The sequence below is a fragment of the Girardinichthys multiradiatus genome, chromosome 2, assembly GCF_021462225.1.
Source record: "Girardinichthys multiradiatus isolate DD_20200921_A chromosome 2, DD_fGirMul_XY1, whole genome shotgun sequence".
In the NCBI taxonomy this organism is placed as follows: Eukaryota; Metazoa; Chordata; class Actinopteri; order Cyprinodontiformes; family Goodeidae; genus Girardinichthys; species Girardinichthys multiradiatus.
The window spans coordinates 9,778,300-9,800,942 of record NC_061795.1 but is presented as its reverse complement, the minus strand read 5'-3'; the positions used below and the strand labels follow the sequence as shown (position 1 = coordinate 9,800,942).

Here is a 22,643-nt window from a genome sequence, read left to right as displayed (position 1 = left end):
TTCCAGAGGAACTACGTTCTCTCTTGGAACATAACAAACCAGAGTTTCACCCTGAGAACTCCTGTCAATTTCAAGATGTGAATAAATGCTTTGACAAACAGCTCCAGGACCGGAAAACGTCCCAGATTATGTTCTTAAATTATTTATTTTCATGATGGCAAATATCTTAAAAAAGAAAGTCCTGTGGATAGCTGGCTAACTGACCTGCCTTTACTCCATTGCCATGAAACGCTTTGTGCACACAGTCAAATCCCCAATCACATCCTCTCTACTGGCTACAAGGAGATGCACAGACAATACAATAGCTTATGCACCGATCATTGCCCTTCTCTGACCTGGACATGAAAAACACGTGCAGATGTTGCTCTACTTCTATGATTATGTTTTGTATCCACGTTCATCATGCAGGACCATGATCATCATGGCACCATTGTGCAACTGGATCCTGGACTTCTTGACAGGAAGATCACAGCTAGTGTAGGTGCCCGTTTGTCCCTACTGCAACACAATGTTGGTTGCTTCCAAGGAAACGTTCCTAGCTCCTTGCTGAAATTCACTCTGATCTTTGCCCTGCTGTTAGCTCACCAGAAAATCTTTCTCTTTATCAGAGCTGAGGCTGTTAAAGACTTTTTTACTGTAGGTAATTATGCATAAACTCAACCCAAATAAAAAAAACTGAATTTGGCCTTTAAAAGTGTGTTCATTTCCTGGGCTTCCTTCACAGGCAGGTCAAAGGTTTTTTAGCCAAGAATTGAATATTTAAATTCTGCTAGATAAACCAGAAATGGAACACTCTTGTTGTGGTTGGTCATTGTTTGTTTTTACATCTTGTTTGTATTTCTTGGTACCTGGTGCAGAAGGCTGATGTGGAGATGAGTAAGCACTGCTGCTAAAGCTGGGGATATGGTTGGAGGAATTCAACACCTGTCGACGTTGGTTCCTTAACTTCTCCTCTCTTCTCCACTTCGCACGTCTGTTTGAAAACCAAACCTGCACAAACCACAACAAAACAGGAATCAGTCAGGATTAGACAAAGTGCAAGGACTGGTTCCAATGATTCACATCCAGCCCAGTTTATATAACAGTCTGAAGCCCAGTGAGGTCTTCCTCTTGCATCTCTGTGCTGAGATGAAAAAGGTGGAATGAAGAGCTGAAGTTGAATCAGCAAGGGGAGTAGTCACATTAAATCAGTGTTAGACAATATAAACAATATTTTACTCTTTACAGAGTGTATAGAAATTTCTTCAGAATAAAACTGAATGGTGCATAAAAACAGAAAGAAATCTACATTTAAAGTTGCTCTAAATTCAGAGTGGCCATCAGCAGCTACCAATTAGGGGTTGCAGAAGACAGAGCAGACACATAAAAACACAGAAGTGCTGGTTTGGCAGGGTTAGGGAGTAATGTAACGGCATTATGTAATTCAACTACCGTATTTTCCGCACTATAAGGCGCACCGGATTATAAGGCGCACCTTCAATGAATGGCCTATTTTAGAACTTTTTTCATATATAGGGCGCACCGGATTATAAGGCGCATAGAATAGAAGCTACTGCAGTCAAACGTTTGACTGGGGTTGCGTTATGCATCCACTAGATGGAGCTGTGCTAAAGAGAATGTCAACAAAACAGTCAGATAAGTCAGTCAGTCAAACTTTATTAATACACTACAAACCGGCGTTCTGATAACTCCATTCACTCCCATGGTAAGGTCTCCTCTACATAGAATTCTATTGAATAGAGCCAACTGCACATTAGGAATGCATTGGAGTCTATGAAGTTGAAGTTGAAATCAAACATTAGTTAAAACGTGAAAGGGAACTTTTCCCTGATTCAGTAAACACGTAAAAGAAACAGTTTGATGCACTAAATCAAATGTTAGTACATTCACAATATAGTAGCGTTAACTGTTGAATTCTCTCGCTGCTGCTCTATTCCCATGTTCGACTGCGTAGCTGACAGCCTTGAGTTTGAACTCAGCATCGTAAGCGGGTCTCTTGAAAGGTGCAATTTTGGGGTCGTTATACACACACAAGTGGTGTTGGACTAGGAGTAAGCACAGTACAGGTGTTTACCGCTATTACTTCGGCGACACCCCTGACTACGGTAGCTGTAATGCTGCAAGCGGTGCGGCTTTGTAGTTTACCAGTCGTACTGAAACATTTTGACAGAGCGCCGTGTACAACCAGTATGGATCAACCAATTAACCAATTGATCCATATATAAGGTTCTCCGGATTACAAGGCGCACTGTCATTTTTTGAGAAAATTAATGGTTTTTAAAGTGCGCCTTATAGTGCGGAAAATACGATACAAAATAAGAGTAACTGTCATTTATTGGAAGTTACTGAAGAGAATATGTCATAAAGTTAATTCCTTTTTAAATATTCATGTTACAGTATGTGCTACATTTAATTAACTTTTATAAAAAGGCAAATCAGTGGGTTCATTGACCTTTTTCATTTATTTACACTCCACTGTAGCCATCTTGACCAAGTTTAAGTGGATAAATAAGAGCAGCACTGAAATGTTGGCACAAGATTAAACAGCGCTGAATAAACATGTCAGCTAACTTAAAGAGAGGTTATGTAAGTGAAGTTTGTTGATAGTAAATACCGTATTAGAGTGCTCATGTATAAAAGCAAAAGCCGGAAAATACCTGTGGGGACAACAGACATCCTGAACCTTTCCACATCAGATCCTGACAGCTGACTGCGCTCAGGAGAAATGACAAGAAAGATGCTGAGCAACAGTACATTTATGTACTGTTGATCTTAATTAACTACAGGGGTTGGACAATGAAACTGAAACACCTGTCATTTTAGTGTGGGAGGTTTCATGGCTAAATTGGACCAGCCTGGTAGCCAGACTTCATTGATTGCACATTGCACCAGTAAGAGCAGAGTGTGAAAGCTCAATTAGCAGGGTAAGAGCACAGTTTTGCTCAAAATATTGAAATGCACATAACATTATGGGTGACATACCAGAGATCAAAAGAGGACAAATTGTTGGTGCACATCTTGCTGGCGCATCTGTGACCAAGAAGGCAAGTCTTTGTGATGTATCAAGAGCCACGGTATCCAGGGTAATGTCAGCATACCACCAAGAAGGACGAACCACATCCAACAGGATTAACTGTGGACGCAAGAGGAAGCTGTCTGAAAGGGATCTTCGGGTGCTAACCCGAATTGTATCCAAAAAACATAAATCCACGGCTGCCCAAATCACGGCAGAATTAAACGTGCACCTCAACTCTCCTGTTTCCACCAGAACTGTCAGTCGGGAGCTCCACAGGGTCAATATACACGGCCGGGCTGCTATAGCCAAACCTTTGGTCACTCATGCCAGTGCCAAACGTCGGCTTCAATGCTGCAAGGAGCGCAAATCTTGGGCTGTGGACTATGTGAAACATGTATTGTTCTCTGATGAGTCCACCTTTACTGCTTTCCCCACATCCGGGACAGTTACGGTGTGGAGAAGCCCCAAAGAAGCGTACCACCCAGACTGTTGCATGCCCAGAGTGATGGTTTGGGATGCCATATCATGGCATTCCCTTGGCCCAATACTTGTGCTAGATGGGCGCGTCACTGCCAAGGACTACCGAACCATTCTTGAGGACCATGTGCATCCAATGGTTCGAACATTGTATCCTGAAGGCAGTGCCGTGTATCAGGATGACAATGCACCAATAACACACAGCAAGACTGGTGAAAGATTGGTTTGATGAACATGAAAGTGAAGTTGAACATCTCCCATGGCCTGCAGTCACCAGATCTAAATATTATTGAGCCACTTTGGGCTGTTTTGGAGGAGCGAGTCATGAAACGTTTTCCTCCACCAGTATCACGTAGTGACCTGGCCACTATCCTGCAAGAAGAATGGCTTATAATCCCTCTGACCACTGTGCAGGACTTGTATATGTCATTCCCAAGACAAATTGATGCTGTATTGGCTGCAAAAGGAGGCCCTACACCATACTAATAAATTATTATGGTCTAAAACCAGGTGTTTCAGTTTCATTGTCCAACCCCTGTACATAATTAAAAGGGTTTATTTTTTAAGGAGAGTTAGGTAAAGAGGAAAAATTCTACAAAAATTTAAAAATCTTCATAAAGGGTTCCTTCCTTGTGAAGAAGAGTACCAGAACAAAGTTCTGTCAGGTACAGAAGAAGAGCACAGCATCATTCTCTATCGATGGGTTTAAGAATATTAGAGTAAAAATCACTCTGAGAGGAGTTTGGTTTTATAAAAATGGAAACACATGGCAGAAATGTTTTGTTTAAAACGTATAAAACATTCTTCTTGGAAGTATAAAACATTCTTCTTGGAAGTATGGAAGTATAAAACATTCTTCTTGGAAGCCAAAGAAAACGCAGCAGCAAATGGAAGCATTTTATGATGACAAACACAACAAAAATGTTTGTTATTTTGCAGAAATATATAATTAATGGTCAGGTCAAGGCTGCATGACTTGGTTTTAAATCCCAACTTGGAGTCTGTGCATGCATCCTCCCACAGTCCAAAAAATATTCATGTTAGGTTAACTGATTTCTCTAAATAGGCTCTTAGGAGTGAGTCTGGATGTGCATGTTTGTTTGTTTTGTGAGTCTCTGCGTTGCCCTGTTATTTCTATTCACTCTAGGGCAACACAGAGCAGGGGTGTAGCCGCCTCTCGCCTAACCACTCACCACTGGACACAGGCATCTTGTAAAGGTAGGATGACAACTCCTTTTCCAGTTTGCCTTTTATAAGATAATAAAATTGTGTAACTGTGTTTGGTTTGAAAACAGCCTAAAATCTTGTGTCAGGAGTAACAGAACCTCAGGTTTCATAGACATCTAAAATCAGAACAACCAGAAGGCATCCTGATTTAAATTTAACAAAGATTTGACAAATATAGTCAATTCTTATATATAAATCTTAAATATTATAAGTCCACACTTTTGTAAATCTTATGGTATTAATTTTTAAGAGATATTGATTCTATGAGAATTCCTCTACTTCTCTGAGTGAGCATGCTTACTGTTTAGGTCTAGAAAAAAGATGAAATGTAACTCCAGCTTCTGCAGCTTACCTGTATTCTTGCCTCAGGAAGATCGATTTTATTGGCAAGTCGTTCACGAGCAAAAACATCTGGATAGTGTGTCCTTTCAAATTCTACAACCAAAAAAATAAAAATAATTTATTTAAAAAAAGAACATATTTCAAAAGAAACTGTGTAAATTTGTGTTAAACCTCAAACTATATGGTATACAGACAGAACACCTGTACATGTTCAAGTTTTATGATAAAAACTATCTACTCTGTATCAGGTTCTGACATGAATAAAAATGTAAACTTAGATGGCCAGAATCTAAATTATTTCCCAGTCAAACAGTTTTCGCTACCATGTTACAAAGTCCCAAACATTTGTAACTAATTGGTTGTATTTAGATGACTTAGTCAAATTAAAGGGTTAGTTTGGATTTTATGAAGTGATGCGAAGTTATTAATGGTAATAAATCCCTTACTTGTAATAGAAAGATGTCATATCACTGTGAGCTTCTTGAAAATGTAAACACATCTCCAGAGTGGTGGAAGCTAACAGCTAATCAGTGGTCAGACTGCATCTTAGCTCATTTCAACAATGTTAACAACTCAAACGTAAACAGTTTGGTGGTGTTGTGTTCAGGGCACATCTTTACCTATGCACCTTATTTCAGTGAGAACTGTTGTAACAAGAAAGCATCATTGTTGATCACAGGTAAATGGAGAAAATCTATAAATAAAGAAGTCCCTCAATGTTTTTAACCTCCAGTCAAATACAGGATGATCTAATCAAGCGAAGTCTTAGAGAGGAGGCACTAAAACTTTTAGCTGTTAGCAGATATTTTTGGGATAATAATTAACAACAGATATAGTTCAAATGTTTCTTTCTTATCATTCCTTACTTATTAGGATTTAATGACTCCTCACTATGCAGGCTTTGTGATTATGAATCATAATCAAATGATAACAATTTATATTTATTTACTGATGTACAATTAATGAATTAATTAACTTTTTAACCCATCCACAAATGTGTTTTAAGCACTTAGCTGCAGCTAAATAAACTGTTGAAGGCTAATTTAGTTTAGGGTTCATCTAATCCAATATGATTTGACTTGTAGCAAATTTAGAAAAGTTGTGTCAGTTTGCCCTAATGGGCATGATGACATATTGGTAAATGGACTGGACTTTCCAGTCATACTGACCACTCAAAGCGCTTCATGCTAGAGCCACGTTCACCTAGTCACACTCACAAATATGCACACATTCATACACCGATACACAGAGAAGTAGGCAACTTGGGGTTAAGTGGCTTGCCCAGGATCACATCAAACATGTGACAGGAGGAATCTGGAAACAAACCCACAACTTTCAGATTGCAAGACGACTAACATTCCCACTGAGGCACAGTCTAGTCTTCTTATTGAAAGATGAATACTACCCCATGCCACCGAGTACATTTTTTGAGCATTAGCTGAAAACTCTCAGCTTCATTTAGATCCCCTATATGTGAATGAGAAACAACAACAGAAACCCAGCAAAATTCTGTGGGATGTGTTATAGAAATGCAGCTTTTGATTAAGACCTCCCAAATACCTTTCTCTAATGCTTCTATCTGGTCCTGTGTAAAAGATGTTCTGTTCCTCTGCAGCTTCCTTTTCAGCTGAAGCCTCTTCTGAGTCTCCTCTAACTCATCACAGTTGGAACTGTTTGAAATGTTGTTCTCTGCTCCATCTGTCTGAGGGCAGTCTGCACCAAAAAAGCAGGAAGGAAAGAATGGAAGAAGAATTTGAGTTATGGTTGGGCAGTCAATCAATGATGATATAGATAAAGATTTGAGACAGGGTGAACTCTAGTCAGATCTGGTAAGATGATGGATACCAAATCTTACACCAAAACATTTCAAAAAAGCAAAACAAGCTTTTTGTGTTAAAAATTGTTGCAAGACATATTAAATAAAAAACACAGACATATTTATATTTTAACCAGATAATGGCAAAATAAATCCCATGTATTTCACCTGACATCACATCATGCATTATATAAAACATATTTACAGTTCTGGTAAAAAGAAAGTGCACTCTGCAATACGTTTTAAGAAAATAAATGATCAACTTGATTCGAGATGTCACAAGAATAAAACTAAAGTGCAAAGGCATTAGCTGGTATATTTGAATTATCTCACATTAAACAAATAATATCAGTATAATAGCAAGTATATTGAGAAATTCCTTGTAAAGCTTTACACAGACAGTAAAATGGCTGAAAAACACAACGTTCTTCACTAGTATAACTGGATAGATTTAGCCACATACTATAAACCCAAATTCTGTTACAGAAGCAGTTTGGTGACATCAAGGTGATTTTAAACTGAAGTGATCACTGTTTTGTTTTTTGTTTTTTTTGTTTTTTTCTGTAGGTTTGTTTGATTTTTCTTATGCTCATATAAATGGATAACCGAATCAGACTTGCCCTGGATGAAATAAAAAATTTAGTAACTGAGCTTAACAAAATCCCTATATCTGCACATGTTTTAGAGGATGAAGCACCTCTTGTTAACAACCACAATGAAGATCAGCACGATGACTTTTTAAACTTAATCAATCAGGCTCTTGAAGATTTAAATAGAGCACTGCCTCCACTCAGCATTCAGCAAAATGAATCAGCTGACTTACAAAATCCTTCAACGTCACACACCGCAGATCAGCATGGGGGTCATTTCAATCAGGAGGTAGCAGTCAGTTCTGATCAAATAGGGCGAGATCCTCCAGCGGTTGTGGTTGAACGTGAATGTTTTAATAACCATGAAATAAGGAGACCTTTTACCATCCCGCCGCTCTGTCCAGGAAATGTTCCAGATTTAGCAGCATTCTATACAAACATCATGCATATTCTCATTGAATTAGCCGACGCCGCAAGATCTTTAATCAGACGTAACGACGTTGTGCAGCTGGAATTAGTGGGTGAAAATCTCAATCGTTACGTCACATTTACTGTTACAGATGATGGAAATATGATCCTGCCTGCTTTTGAGAACTTTCTGGATAATTTAGTACAATCGAATGCAGATGTACCTGTAGATAATAACCTGGAATTTGTTCTTCAGGTAGTTAATAATCCAACTGGAGGATCTAAACATAAGGCTGCAGGAACGTTAGGCTGTGAACTGATTAATAAGAAAATGCGTCATCTGTATGTTATAAATAATACCGGTAATCAGTTATGCTTTGCAATCTGCCTCGCACACGTCTCTGACCTTAAGCTTACGGATGACCGTGCTGTAGAACTAGGGAGGAAATGGCAGGACCAGGCAGGCCTCGATGAGCAGACAGCAGTTACTTTTAGTGATATTGGTAAATTTGTAAACATTCTGAAGAGAAAAATTGTAGTGTTTCACAGAACCACAGGCTCTACTGCTCTGTGTAAATTTGAGACCAGTTTCCCTGATCGTTCAAACCCTCTGTTTTTGCTGTTATTTCAAGGTCATTACTATGGGATAAAAAATCTCAAAGGTTTTATGGGATGCAGATATATCTGTGGTTACTGTTACACCAGCTATGAGAATGCAAACACACACCATTGTGAAGGTTATTGTTCAGTGTGTCAGACATATAAATGTATGCAAGAAATTAGCAATCCTGTAACCTGTGTAGGCTGTCAAAGAATCTGTCGTAATTCATCATGTTTCAGCAAACACAGGGAACCGCGCAACAGAAATAATGCTGACAGGCCTATGAGTGACTGTGAGTTGGTAAAACTGTGTAAAGTATGCAAAAGGATATACGTTATTCCAATCAGTAAACCGAATAAACCACACGTGTGTCATGTAAAATGCTGTATTTGCGGTGAAAATGTACCTCCCAGCCTAGACATTACATGCGATGATCATAAGTGCTACATTCAGCCTTGCAGTGCAATTAATCAGCTTGATGATAAACTGATTTTTTATGATTTTGAATGCCTCTTCTGGTCTGTGCCCTTTCTGGTCTGTGCCCTTTCTGGACTGTGCTAAAACGTTGAAAGGTGATGCATGGCATGCTTATGGGTTAGACTGCACCCAAATATTTCTTCTGCATTTCAGGAGACCGATGTACAAAGGCTTCACCTTAATAGCTCATAACGCGCGTGGGTATGACAGCTACCTGATTCTCACAGCTATGCTGCAGTTAGGTATTAAACCTCATCTCATCATGCAAGGAAGTAAAGTTCTCTGTTTAACCGACCCTGATTACAGGTCGGTACATTGATAGCCTGTCCTTCATGTGTATGAAGCTGAGACTGAGGTACACAGCGGGGCCGGGTGACACTGTACATTATGTGGATTACACATCTCTGTACCCTTATGTAAACGCCAACTGCGTTTTTACCCTCGGTCACCCCACCATCATATGCAAAGATTTTGATGACCCCAGCAGCTACTTCAGAATAATCAAAGCTGTGGTCTATACACCACGTGACCTGTTGTTCCCCGTTTTACCTTACATAACTTCCCAAGGTAAACTTGTGTTTACTCTCTGCCGCACATGCTCTGAAATAAATAACCAGTCAGGTCCCTGCGTGCATAATGATGAGGACAGAGCTCTGACGGGTGTGTGGGTGAGTGTAGAGTTTAGTAAAGCGTTGCAGTGTGGTTATCGTGATTTATATTGACACGGACAGTTTGATTTATGTGACAAAAAGTGGTGAAACTCCTCTGGAACTGGGGAATTATCTGGGTGATCTTACTGACGAGTTAGATGGTGACAGTATTTCAGAGTTTGCATCAACAGGACCCAAGAGTTATGCATACCAGACCAAAAACCGTAAAAAAGTAGTGATACGTGCTAAAGGCATCACTCAGACGCATGAATGAGAGGGTCAATTTTGACACCATCAAAGGGCTGGTCGAGGGCCACTTACAGAGGTCAAGTGAGGATGTCATTGAAATTCCACAACACACGATCAGGAGGGATAAAAAGAGATTCCGTTTGACAAACGCAACATTTCTTAAAAAGTTTCGGTTGGTCTATGATAAGAGACGTCTTTTTTCTGACGGGACAACTCTGCCTTTTGGTTATTAGAGCTTAAGAAGAAGAAGAAGAAATAAAATAAAAAGTTCCATGGATTTACAAGAGATTGATTTTGATCCTAGATTTAGAACACCTTTGATTGTTGGACCTAGCGGCTGCGGGAAAAGTATTTTGCAAAATTGTAATCATGTCATGGATGTTGTTCCAGAAAATATTGTATGGATTTACACTTCTTTTCAACCCATGTATGCTGAATTGCAGAAGATGAATAAAAATATTACCTTTGTGGAAAGATTGCCTCATTCTTTTGAAGATGAAAACCTGTTTCCTCCTGATCAGAATCATCTGATTATTCTAGACGATGTTATTGCTCAAGCCTCAGATGATGAAAACGTGATGAAGGTCTTTACCCAGTTTCGTCACCATCGTAATATGAGCATCATGATGCTGACTCAGAATGTTTTTCATCAGGGACAGTTCAGTCGCACCATCAGCCTGAACGCTAATTATATGGTGTTGTTTAAAAACCCGAGAGATAAACTCCAGCTGAATATACTGGCCCGCCAAATCTTTCCATCTCAAAAGGGTCTCTTCTTGGAGAGTTTTGAAGATGCAACGAGAGAAGCTCATGGATATTTAATCATCGATTATATGCCTACCTGCCCAGAACATTTCAGACTGAGAACAGGCATACTTCCTCACCAGTGGCCTGCTGTGTACGTACCCAAAACAAAGTAAGTCATCATGTCTGCGCGTATAAAAAGGAATGTCCCATTACCAGGCCACTCCGCAGAAGCGCAAAGATATTCTCGCACACTGCTCACCCGACTTTCTTCAGGCTCTGTGGGAGATTGCTCTGAATATTTTAAAAGGTAACATTAAACTATTGCCCTCTCAACACCAACAATTGAACAAACAAAGAAAATCATCAGATTGTTGGGTGATAAAAGAACCAGAATAAAAACTAAACAGTTAGCCCTCAAAAGGCAACGAGGTGGTTTTATTCTACCCATCTTAACGGCTCTTGCTCCCTTGATCGGTGATCTAGTGGGTGGTATAATCAGGAGATAATATCTCTCAGAACATCACAGAAGATGTTTCTCATTTCTCCTCATCAATTCAAGCGTCTGGCCCAGTCAGACACGTCCATCAGACAGACGGCGGAGGAGAATTTGGATGCTGAAATGAGAGCGATATTAAACGAGCCCTGTTTGACTTCTTATGAAAAAATCAAGAAATACGATCTGCTTTTGCAGAGGTATCTGACTCTACTCAAGCAAGGTGTGAAAGAAGAACAGCGGATGAGTTTGACACTGCAGCGTGACACAGAGGTTCCTGAACATGAGCAGTCCCAAGAAAAACAAGGCCCGGGGCAGGACGAGGCCCCTAAGGATCAGGTTCTTACGGAAGTACTGAAAAGCCTACCTAAACATAACCGTAAAAATCCCGAGTACATTTTGAAGAAATTATCCGAAAGAAGTGACAGTTGGACTTCGCGAGGTGAATTTGTATTTGAAGGAAATGTCGTAAACGGGTCCCACATGATTGACTTGTTGAAAAATCTCATGCTACCGTTTAAAAAATCTGGAGCACAGCAACCCCAAGGATGGCCAGACTTTCTACACACCTTGTCAGAGGTAAACATCCCCATATCTTCAGTCATTAACCCTTATGCTCGTGAAGAATATAGACGTTTCAAAACAGAGGGTACATCGATTGAAAATGGGGGTACACCCCCCAGCGTTAAGCAGAGAAGAAAAAGAAGAAGAAGGCAGATAACTTATTCTCCCCATTGGTCGAGATCCGAGCTGGAAGATCCAAAAAATGCTGATGGGAGGTCAAAAAAGTCTCTTCGTAAGACGACACTACTGGATTACATTTTCACCATAAACTGTTATAAGAAAATGAAACATGTAGCCTAATTCTTTTATTCAATAAAATATTTATTGATTATATTTTCAAGTCTAGCTTTGTTCTCTACTTCACACACTAACATATGATGTCATTACACAAATATTAAATCATAAGAAAAAACAAACAATGAAAATAAAATAAAATAAAAAACAATTTAAATTCCATAACAATCCAGAAACATCTCCAAAGAGCATGTTCCGTGAGTATAAAATGTAAAATTTTGATTAATGACACATTTCTGATATTTTTTCACAAAGTTAGATACCATTAAATCATTCTTAATCACATCTCCAGTGTATTTTGACAACACTTGCTGCAGTGATAATCCGCACGCTCTATGACATAGATAAAAAATTCAATGGTGACCGCACACAGTGGACAGAGTGTTTTGAAGCTGATTATTATGATACAATATTCTTGAGGATCTGTCTTCTAAAAATGTTACGATGCTTAACGGGTAGAACTCGAAATCCGGAGAGAATCCATAAGAGTCAAAAAAGCTGGATTGACCATTCTCATCCAAAGTCAGAGCTAGCCAGTGTTCTCCAGGCATGTGTGAAGGATGTGTGTTCACAATAAAGTAGGCCGGCCCTGGGAATGTGTCAGCTAGCAGCGGCAGCTGGTCGCACGGCCACACACCGCAAAACAAATCTCCCAGCAGATGATGCAGCAGGTTCTCAATTTCATGATTATTCATGTCTGATTAGATTAATAATAATCCACCAGCACAAGCCTCTTTGAATCAATCTCTAAAATAGAGTCATAACAAGCGTAGATGATCAGCGTGGTGGTATGAGGCAACGGGTTTCTGAAACGCATTTCCAGTCTTAAATTCCCACTGGAAACTGGAGATAGAGCATCTGTGTCCTCAACTGGGTTAAGATTAAATGCGAATAGAGAGTATCCTTGATTAAATTCCTGACGTGTTATACCCAGCGGAAGATCTTTTAGATGTCATCCTTTAGCCGTAAACAAGTTGTAATACTCTCTCACTGAATGACCTTGGTTAAAATTGGGTTGGAAGGCTTTAGCAGGAATTTGTCTGCCATCCTTACACAAAGCTAAATATTCCATATCAAAATGTTTAAAGTCAAACGGATTGAGATTGCGTGTTCCTATAAAAGCGTCATGATCCAGTAATGCAATCACCACATACTTGGGAAAGACGCCTAAGAAAAGATTCTCTTGGTTGCACACCCTTGAATTTTCAGGGATGGAATATGTTTTTACATTCACACGTGAAAGTGGATACAGAGCATTTGCCTTCATTAAAGCTGAAGCGTGCCCCAATCGAACGGCTGGAGAGACGGTAACTTTTTTGATGAAAAGAGAGGCTCCTAATATCCTAAGTTTGTAAGTGGAGTCTCTTGCTGCCATGAGACAAAAGGCATCGTTGGCTCTTGTAAGTTTAATTTTGAGGTCAACAGAGTTTAAAAGAAGTATCTCACAGAAAAATATGTCTGCATGCAGGGGGCCTAGGAGATGTACCTCCCTGGAATTTGCCGTAAAGCCTGCTCTGCTGTTAAGACCTTGATTAGGGCCGTTAGTTGTAACAATAGAGTTCAGAGCCCCTGCAGTGTCTTTGAAAAAAAGACCAGAGCTAAACTGGCTTTTTAAAGAATCCTCACAAAAGTTTAACAATGTCTCAATCATGGCTCTATACGGATGTGTAGCGCTAGATTGTGAAATCAATCGATCTCCGAGAGTGACATCACACTGACTGAAGATGGTGTTTAACGGGTAGTTGATGAGCCCTACAGGTGCATCATCGGGCAGGTTTGTTCATACTCGTTAGTAATTTTCACTCTGAGATGCAACAGCGTATCGTTGAGATCCAGATACTTTTCTCCATCTCCCGGAATGAAAAACTCGATCGGGCCTCCATCGGTGATTGCTGATAAAGGCTGGATCTCGGTGTAAATTTTATCTTCGATCGATAGCTGCGTCATCGGGGCAGAAAATAAGTCCAGCTCTGCCAGCGTGCACTCTGATGATTTGTTATGTAAAAGAGCCATTATTTAAATATATCAAAACTTGCGGAAGACTTCCTTCCTCTTCGTTTGTCAGCTCTGAGTGATCTCCTTTTTCGTGCTTGTCGTTGTTTTTTAACCATCCTTAAACGATCACCAGGGGGTCTTGTTCTGGGTCTTTTGGATAAAACCATAATTCCTGAACCTTCTTGACCTTCGGTGTGTGTAGAACCACTCATTTTACTCACGGCTCTACCGATGACATCCGAAGCGATATTTGATGCAGCCGTTTTAAGATGGGGTTTTGCAATAGCAAATCCTTTTTTAACCAGAGGGGATACAAAGCGGAATAATTTTGAAAATAATGATCCAATTCCGCGTTCGTACATGACCGGAGCCCCATAAAACCCTGGCAGATTGCCGCCTGATTGACTTACATAGTAATTTACAAAGCGATTTGGATCACGTCTCAGACTTAGCTGTGCCTTGTTCTCTCTTGCCTGCTTGATGCAGTGTTGAAGGACCAGGGTAATATGAATGATAACCAATCAGTCTTAGAGGTTATATACATATCTCTGAAATAGTTTATACAAATAAAATTTATCTCAGGCTACGTTGTGATATCACCGGTCTGAAGTGTAGTCTTATGACGGTCTTTCCATAGACGAAATTTATAGGAACGTTTTGGTCCGATTTAATTTCTATATTGATATTTTCAATATGTCTTCTGGAAACTGGAAGGTAGTGGGCGGGGTTAAACGTCAGAGTAATCATATCACTGAAGTCTCCTTGTACTTTGACGGTCCGCAATAAAGGTGCAAAAGTGTCGCCTACTATTTGCGGGCTGACCACGTTGCTGTAACAGTATAGGTGATAGAAACCAGCCTTTATATCCACTGGAAAAGGAGCCAGTTTTGGTTCAGATACATGAATCCATTCCCCTGGTTTCACGCTCATCATATAAGCTAGAGTGCTGAAGAAGCGTATTTCATATGGACTGCTTGCTTGAAATGCAAATCTCTTTTGAACTTTGCTGAATTTAATGCGGATACCTGAGTTCATTATTTTGTAAAACAGTTCCATCTCTGTCTCGAGTTCAATAACGCTGTTATAGTAGCCACTTCTGATCCTTTGCGTATTGATCTCCACATCTCCAACCTTTCTCCATTCAAAGTAGGCATCATAATCCGGTAAATTATGCCACGTATGAGGGTATGAAATCTCTGCTAATGCAACCATCCATTGGCCTTCTAAATCAATATGTTGAGCTAAATTTACATGGAAACTTGAAGTGGTATTATTTTTAAACACTTCAATGCTAGCGTTAGAGGGAAGGGTAACATAAAAGCCATCATCCTCTACCTGACGGTTCATGATGCTGTGTCAACTGTGAGGTTTAGTGCAAACCTTTTTTATACGTATCGAAGTTCATCAAACCTGATCCAACTGTTGAATTTCTCAGGCCAGTTTTTCCAGCTTACAAAAACTTGTTTGACACCCTTGACCGTACGTCGTTTTAATATTTTTTCCACTTGATACATCTTGTCGTTAAATATTTTTACTTTTTGAAGTTCCTCTGTGTAAATGGAACCCTCGATAGGTTCTCCATCCAAATCTTTGAGTTTGTATACAGGAGGAGATCGGGGTATCCTCTCATACACTGTAAACACTTCATCCGTAAAACTCTGTTCATATTTTTTGTCAAACACTCCACGGACCTTGAATATTCTGACAAAATCCCCTTGTTTAAACGTTGTCACTGAGTCCTTGCAATATCTGTTGGACTTGACATCATACAGATTCTGAAACACTTGAAAGGCATTTTCTGAGGTCACTTCAATAGGGCTCATTTTAATGCTGGAGTGGTAGGTATGGTTGTAGCTTCTAGCTAGGTTTTGCAGTACATCGACGTACCGCCGGGTATTGTTAGCTGTAAAATATCTCCACATCCTTGTTTTTAATGTGCGGTTAAATCTCTCGACCACTGAAGCTTTTGCTTCACTCGCTGTGGCAAAATGTTCAATACCGTGTTTCTCCATTAAAACCTTAAATTTCTTGTTAAAAAATTATTTACCGGCATCAGTCTGAAATTTTTTGGGGATCTGACTTTCTTTAAAAACTGATTCAAATGCATTTACCACCTCAGCGGCTGTTTTCCTCTTCAAAACTCGTACATACGCCCTTTTTGAAAAGATGTCAATGACGGTTAATAAATAATTATAACCATCATTTTCCTTGGCCAGAGCTTGCATGTCACAGAGATCAGCCTGGAACTGCCTCAATGGTCTGGTGACAAAAACTTTGTTTCTCGGGAACTTTATTCTTGCAGGTTTATGTAGAGTATAGGTATTTTCTCCTGATAAAAAATCTTAAACTTTTTCAATGGCAACCTTCTTTCCCGTTTCATCTTGCATAACCCTCCTCAGCCTATCTACACCCCCAAAACTTCCCGGATTTGAAGGGCTATAATATACTTTCTTCATCAGCCATCTTCCTGCCATCTCTGCCTTATGCTCAGTCTGACGATTACTTGTTAAATAATGAGAAAAAACACACCAGAGGGTAGATTTATTCCTTTTTTTATTTTTGTATTTATTAGTAAAACAAATCAGATAAAATGCAGATTAATGCAGATGAATTCAAACACTATTAGCTTTTAAACAACACTTTTGGGAAAGGTTAATATGTTCCTACTTTAATTGTATTTAATAGTAAAAAGAAAAAAAAAAAGAAGAAAAATCATATAATCATTAATTCAAGTACTGGAATACTAAAAATGACACAACAAGTCATCAAACATGTGAGATCAGTTTGTCAGTCCATAGCACTCTGAAACAGAATTAAGTTGTTTGAGGTGTTTCTCTCCGACCATGCGATCATAAACATGCGCTATTGCACTGTGGATGCCTTGTACCGATTTCAGTTCATATAAAACCGTCTCTGCAATCGTCTTCACTCTGAAGTCATCCGCTTGTATGCGTCGAAGTACCAGAAGATTCTGAATAGCAGGAACGAGTTTGGGGGTTACGAGTTGTCGTACTATGCGTTGAAAGTTGACTTGGTAATAATCCTCCCACAATACCTCTAGGCTTTGGTGCTGACGCTGGCTTGGGTGGTTCGTTATGCACCCATAGCAGGTTTCTCTGAGATAGTTCAAAGAGGTTATGTTAAATAAATGAAGTATCGCTGTTTTCACCGTATTGATGAGGGTGGTTGAGAACCAACTGTCAATTTCGTCCCCCTGGTTACTCTCATCCTCCGCTGAAGGCTGAGGGTCCTCCATCGGTTCCAGGGTTTGTGTAGGGGCTTCGGTAGAGGGTGAGTAGCTGGTAGCTACCTCATCCTCCACGACCACCTTCATGTCTTCAGGCAGGACATTCGCGTCTACAGACTCAGCCATGAATAGCGGCGATGGTGAGTAGAGGTCTGGAGAAAGTGGTTGATACATTTTCATGTTGTATCCTGTAGGTGATGCAGGACTGAAGTGGGTCTCTGAGAATGAGGACGTTGAGGTGGATGGTGAAAAGTGGTCAGGGGAAGGCGGATGATATGGTCCAATGTTGAAGCTTTCATCGTGCTCAGGAGAGAAGTGGATCTCTACTCGGTGGTTGTAGAGATCCCTGTATGGTGTTGACTCACTCATTCTCAGGATTCAATTCTCAGTGTCTGTGAGCATGCAGTTATCCCCACCCCGTATATATATATATCATAGGAAGGGGGCGGGTCCTCAGAAGAGGGTTTGTTCTAGACGTAAAACAGGAAACGTCAGCGTTTTTTTCACTGACATGACATCGATCCAACTGCGTGAGTTGTGGAAAAGGTCGGAAAGACGCTGTCCAATTTCACTCATCTTCCCTGCCCAAGCTTCAAACGGCAGAGCCAGCATTGTCTTAAATATGCCGCAGTCCTGATTGAAAGCCTCCAACACAAACAGATCTGAGGGGGTTGTCTGGTTGTTCCTGCGTCTGCTTGCCCGAAAAGACCAGCGGCCATTTGCTGTGGTTTTTGACCCCCACACTGCGCTAAAGAGAGGTTCTCTCTCAGCTATTTCAACATCGGATGGTATATGAAACATTCTCGCCCGTTTTGCAGGTCGAGGAGACAGTTCATTTTCTTCTTCTTCTTCCTCCCTCTCCTGCATTGAGACTGTTTCAGGGCTATCATTAAGGTGCAGGATTGCAAGTCTTAACACAGCCCAGTCGCTGTGGGTGAGAGTACACAGAGCCAGTGATCCATTAAATATCTCGTCTTGATCCAATTGATACAGGCAAAGCTCTCCTATTTCATACATGAAAATATAACCCCAGCTACCAACCAGGCCATATGGCTCCAAAGACCATTCTTTCTACAGAGTGTTGAACGGGGGTCTTTGTACCCTGCAGATGTAGTATGTTGATTTCTTAGGAGCATTCAATTCACGGAATGAATGGTGGTAAACGGTCACTGGGGTTTCGCACAGAACTGACATACCTCTTGGCCGACCCGAGGTCTGATTTTCAACCGTGGTTGTTGAAGTTTATTGTATCCTCATCATCGGTAGAGTATGTTATGATGGGAATTCCGATAGGTATCTCAGATGAGGAAGTAGATGATATAGATGATGCAGTTGCTTGTTCATCATCATCTTGGCACGCGTTGCGTTTCTCCTCCGCTTGACGATAAACTCTCTTAACTCTAGCCATTGCTGAACGGGTGTTCTTTTCCAACGAATGCTGCATGTAAAGTGCAGAGTTTTATCCCTGTATTTAAAGTAAACACTAAAGCACGCCCCATTGTTTTCATTGGGTTATTCAAGGTTTAACGAGGCGTATTTTTAATTTGTGCTTCATTGGCTCATTTAAGCCCTTCCCCGTAACACCCTTAAACGCCCCTAATGACGACAACCAATCAGCATCCACGGTTACACCCCTCGGACACAACCCCTGTTGACACCATGACCTCCCCGCCCCCATGGCACCATGACCCCCCTTAAGGTCAAAGGTCACTTCTCAAAACGTTTGATTGAAGGGTGTACTTTAGTCTCTCATATTTACCTGGGTAATTTCACTTTCCTGGGGCTTTACTCATACCCGTACTCATCCTTGTCCTCGTACTTGTACTCGTACTCATACTCGTCGTCTTCTGTTTCATCCAGGACCGGGTCATGGGGGCAGCAGACTCAGTGGAGACACCCAGATGTCCCTCACCCCAGAAAACACCTCCAGCTACTCCGCGGGAGCCCAAGGCGTTCCCAGGCCAGCCGAGAGACATAGTCCCTCCAACGTGTCCTGGGCTGTCCCCTGAACACCTCCCGAGGAAGTTGCCCAGGAGGCATCCGGTATAGATGCCCGAGCCACCTCAACTGGCTCCTCTCGATGTGGAGGAGCAGTGGCTCTACTCCGAGCCCCTCCCGGATGGCCGAGCTCCTCACCCTAGCTCTAAGGGAGTGCCCGGCCACACTACAGAGGAACCTCATTTCAGGTACCTAGACTGACCAGTAAATCAAGAGCTCCGCTGTTTGGCTCAGCTCTCTCTTCACCACAACGGACCGGCACAGCGTACCCATTACTGTGGCAGCCGCACCGATCCATCTGTTGATCTTCCGCTCTATTCTCCCCTCACTTGTGAACAAGACCCCAATATACTTGAACTCCTCCTCTTGAGGCAAGAACTCCCCTCCAACCTGAAGCGTACAAGTCACCCTTTTCCGGTCGTGAACCATGGGCTCGGACTTGGAGGAGCTGATCTTCATCCCAGCCGCTTCACACTTGGCTGCGAACCACCCCAGCGCATGCTGTAGGTCTTGGCTAGAGGTGGCCAGCAGGACCACGTCATCTGCAAAAAGAAGAGACAAAATCCACTGGTCCCTAAACCAGACCCCTCTGGCCCTTGGCTGCACCTAGAAATCCTGTCCATAAAAGTTATGAACAAGACCGGTGACAAAGGGCAGCCCTGCCGGAGTCCAACATGCACTGGGAACAGGTCGGGAATACTGCCGGCAATGCAGACCAAATTCCTGATCTGCTTGTACAGAGACTAGATGGCCCCTAATAAAGGGACCCCAACTCAAGGAGCACCCAACACAGGGCACCACGAGGGACACCATTGAAAGCCTTCCCCGGGTCCACAAAACACACGTGGACCGGTTGGGCAAACTTCCATTAACCCAGAGTACCCTGCAAAAGGTGTAGAGCTGGTCCAGTGTTCCACGGCTGGGACAACAAACACACTGCTCCTCCTGAAGCCGACGTTTGACTAGCGGCCGGATTCTCCTCTCCAATACCCTGGCATAGGCCTTACCAGGGAGGCTGAGGAGTGTGATCCCCCTATAGTTGGAACACAGCCTCTGGTCATCCTTTTTATAAAGGGTGACCGCCACCCCATTCTGCCAGTCCAGAGGCACTGTCCCCAACGCCACGCAATGTTGAAGAGGCATGTCAACCATGACAGCACAGTATCCAGAGAGTTGAGGTACTCACGGCGGATCTCATCCACCCCCGAAGCCCTGCCACCATGGAGCTTTTTAACCACCTCGGTGACTTCAGCCTGGGTGATGAAAGAGTCCAGCCTCTGCTTCCACCAGGGAATGCCTGATGGCAGGATTGAGGAGATCCTCGAAGTACTCCTTCCACCACTGTTAGGGTTTTTATGACTTTTTGTATTGTTTATCACTCATCTAAGTGCTTTTCCCTCCGTACATGTTACAGGAAGGGAGATGGTCACAAGAATGAGTTATGCTTTTATTATTTTATTATTTTACTAGCAGCATCTGGGGGCTATACACCAGGTCCCCCTTCCCACTTCCTCTGTTTGTTTATAATCAAGACAAATGAACCCTACTTTCTGACCCCCCCCCCCCCACACACACACACACACACACACACCCACCCTGAATGTTTGTTGAACTGTGTGTGACCAAGCATGTATAAATAAAGAGAGTGTGACCTACCCTTGCCGCAAGTATAACTGACTCTGTGTCGTTCCTTACCTCTGAGTTGACTAAATAATACCTATCATTAATTTGGTCCTTCGAGCCGGATATTATAAGAACTAAACTGATTTTATCTTTCTTTGCAGTGACTGGCGGATCTCCAGGAACAGCCTGATGTTGAGTTAAGCTCTGCCGAACAGCAGCATTTGGGCCTGGTGGCTGAAAGTCCCGGTGTGTGACGTTCGCATCTGGCCGGTGGATTATTGTCTTACTCGGCGCCGGGTGACTCTGGAGGTCCGACAGAGTCACCTAGAAGTCAACTCCGAGGTGAGATAGTTTTAAAGTACAATACATGAGATAAGAGTAAGCGCTATATAAATGAAAGAAGAAAAGTATTTAGAAGTCGTTTGGTAGTGTGTCGCCACAAGGACACTGCATTGGGAAGGTTTTATTTTGCTGCAAAGAAATAGTGATAAATTTGGGTAGTTATCTCACCGTAAAGAGATTAAAAACAACTAGGCACCTTAAAGTGAACTGGATAATTTGGTTGGTAACATTCCGCCGGAAGGGAATGAAATTAAGTGTTAAATAATAAAGGGAGCTCATAAACTAAGCTAGGTCGACCATACATATTGCTGAAGGGACATAAATATGTTAAAATACTAACTGTGTGACTGTGTTTTGTGTGTTTGGAAGACTAAGCATTTTGGAAGAATCTTAGTAGGATTCTGCTGGTCTTGTGTTTTCTTTTGCCCAGAATAGAAAGACGTATTGGTGATTCTTGGAGATAAAGGTCGGGTTTAATCCCAAAAAATTAACACCGCAGCAAATTAGTCGCAGTAGAAGGGCGTGTTAATGTCCTCTCTTTGAGTCTCATGCCAGTGAATTTCTATTTGGGACATTTATAGTATTGTGAACTAAAATTAAACATAATGGGGAAGAAACAAAGTAAACTAATTAACTTGGAAGGGGATGTAAAGTTTATGGAGAATTATGTAAAAGGAGCAGGTATGATCTGTCATAGATGGAACAAAAAACATGGTTTCTTGGGTAAACTAAATATTAACGATATCTTAAAATTGCAAAGGGATTTAAAATTAGAAATAATAAAAACCAAGAAACCAACTAAAAAGGAAAAGAGAAAGGTTGAGTATAAATTCTCAGACAAATGGCTGGAACAAAGTAAATTAAGAAACATGCAGAGGCAAGAAAAGGAGGAGAAGCGACAGGAGAAGCTGACAGCTGCAGTCTTGGTGCGCCCACATGAGGAAACAGTGGTCGCATCCAGACAGCGAGGTGTTCAGCCCCCTGCTGTGCAGACACCTGCAGGGCAGGCAGCTGGAGCACAGCAAATTGGAGGAGAGATAGAAGGAGCAGTTCCTACAACTCCTATAAGTAAGCAAGAAAAATTATGTAATCCTTCTAAAACAGAAGAACAGAGCTCTTCTAGTGAGCCCTGGTCTCCTAATTCCTGGTGGGACACAGGAGTGCGAACTAGGAGTAAAAATAAGAAAACTACCCCCAGCATGTACCCAGGCGAAGCCTTAATGGCTCACGAACAGAAATGTCATCCATCTGAAATAAATTTAGAGGGAGACACATTCCCTCTAGTTGAGGTAGCAAATCCAAACATAGGTGACGCTAATCACCGACAGCCGCCAACTATTCTAGTATACAGACCATGGACACAGGAAGACAGAACTGCTGCTTTAAAAGGTATCCCATCGATACAAGAAGGCGTGGAAGAATTTCTAGATGCTATTACAGAACTCAGAGGAAGCTTTCATCTTAATGGCAGAGAGATGCTCCAGTGT

The 22,643-nt window shown here is 41.5% G+C and overlaps 1 protein-coding gene across 2 annotated transcripts in view; it reads right to left on the bottom strand.

The window, feature by feature from the left end:
• Positions 1 to 22,643, bottom strand: part of LOC124856990 (paired box protein Pax-6-like) — an 86,626-nt gene that overhangs the window by 5,465 nt on the left and 58,518 nt on the right. For both annotated transcript variants that reach the window (XR_007035469.1, XM_047348007.1), the window contains exons 6-8: positions 6,623 to 6,775; positions 5,073 to 5,155; positions 849 to 990 (exon numbers count right to left, since the gene is read on the bottom strand). Coding sequence is in view for 1 of the 2 variants with exons in the window: in XM_047348007.1 (XP_047203963.1) it covers positions 849 to 990; positions 5,073 to 5,155; positions 6,623 to 6,775 (378 nt within the window). In the remaining variant the exon portion in view is untranslated. The remainder of the gene's footprint in view (positions 1 to 848; positions 991 to 5,072; positions 5,156 to 6,622; positions 6,776 to 22,643) is intronic.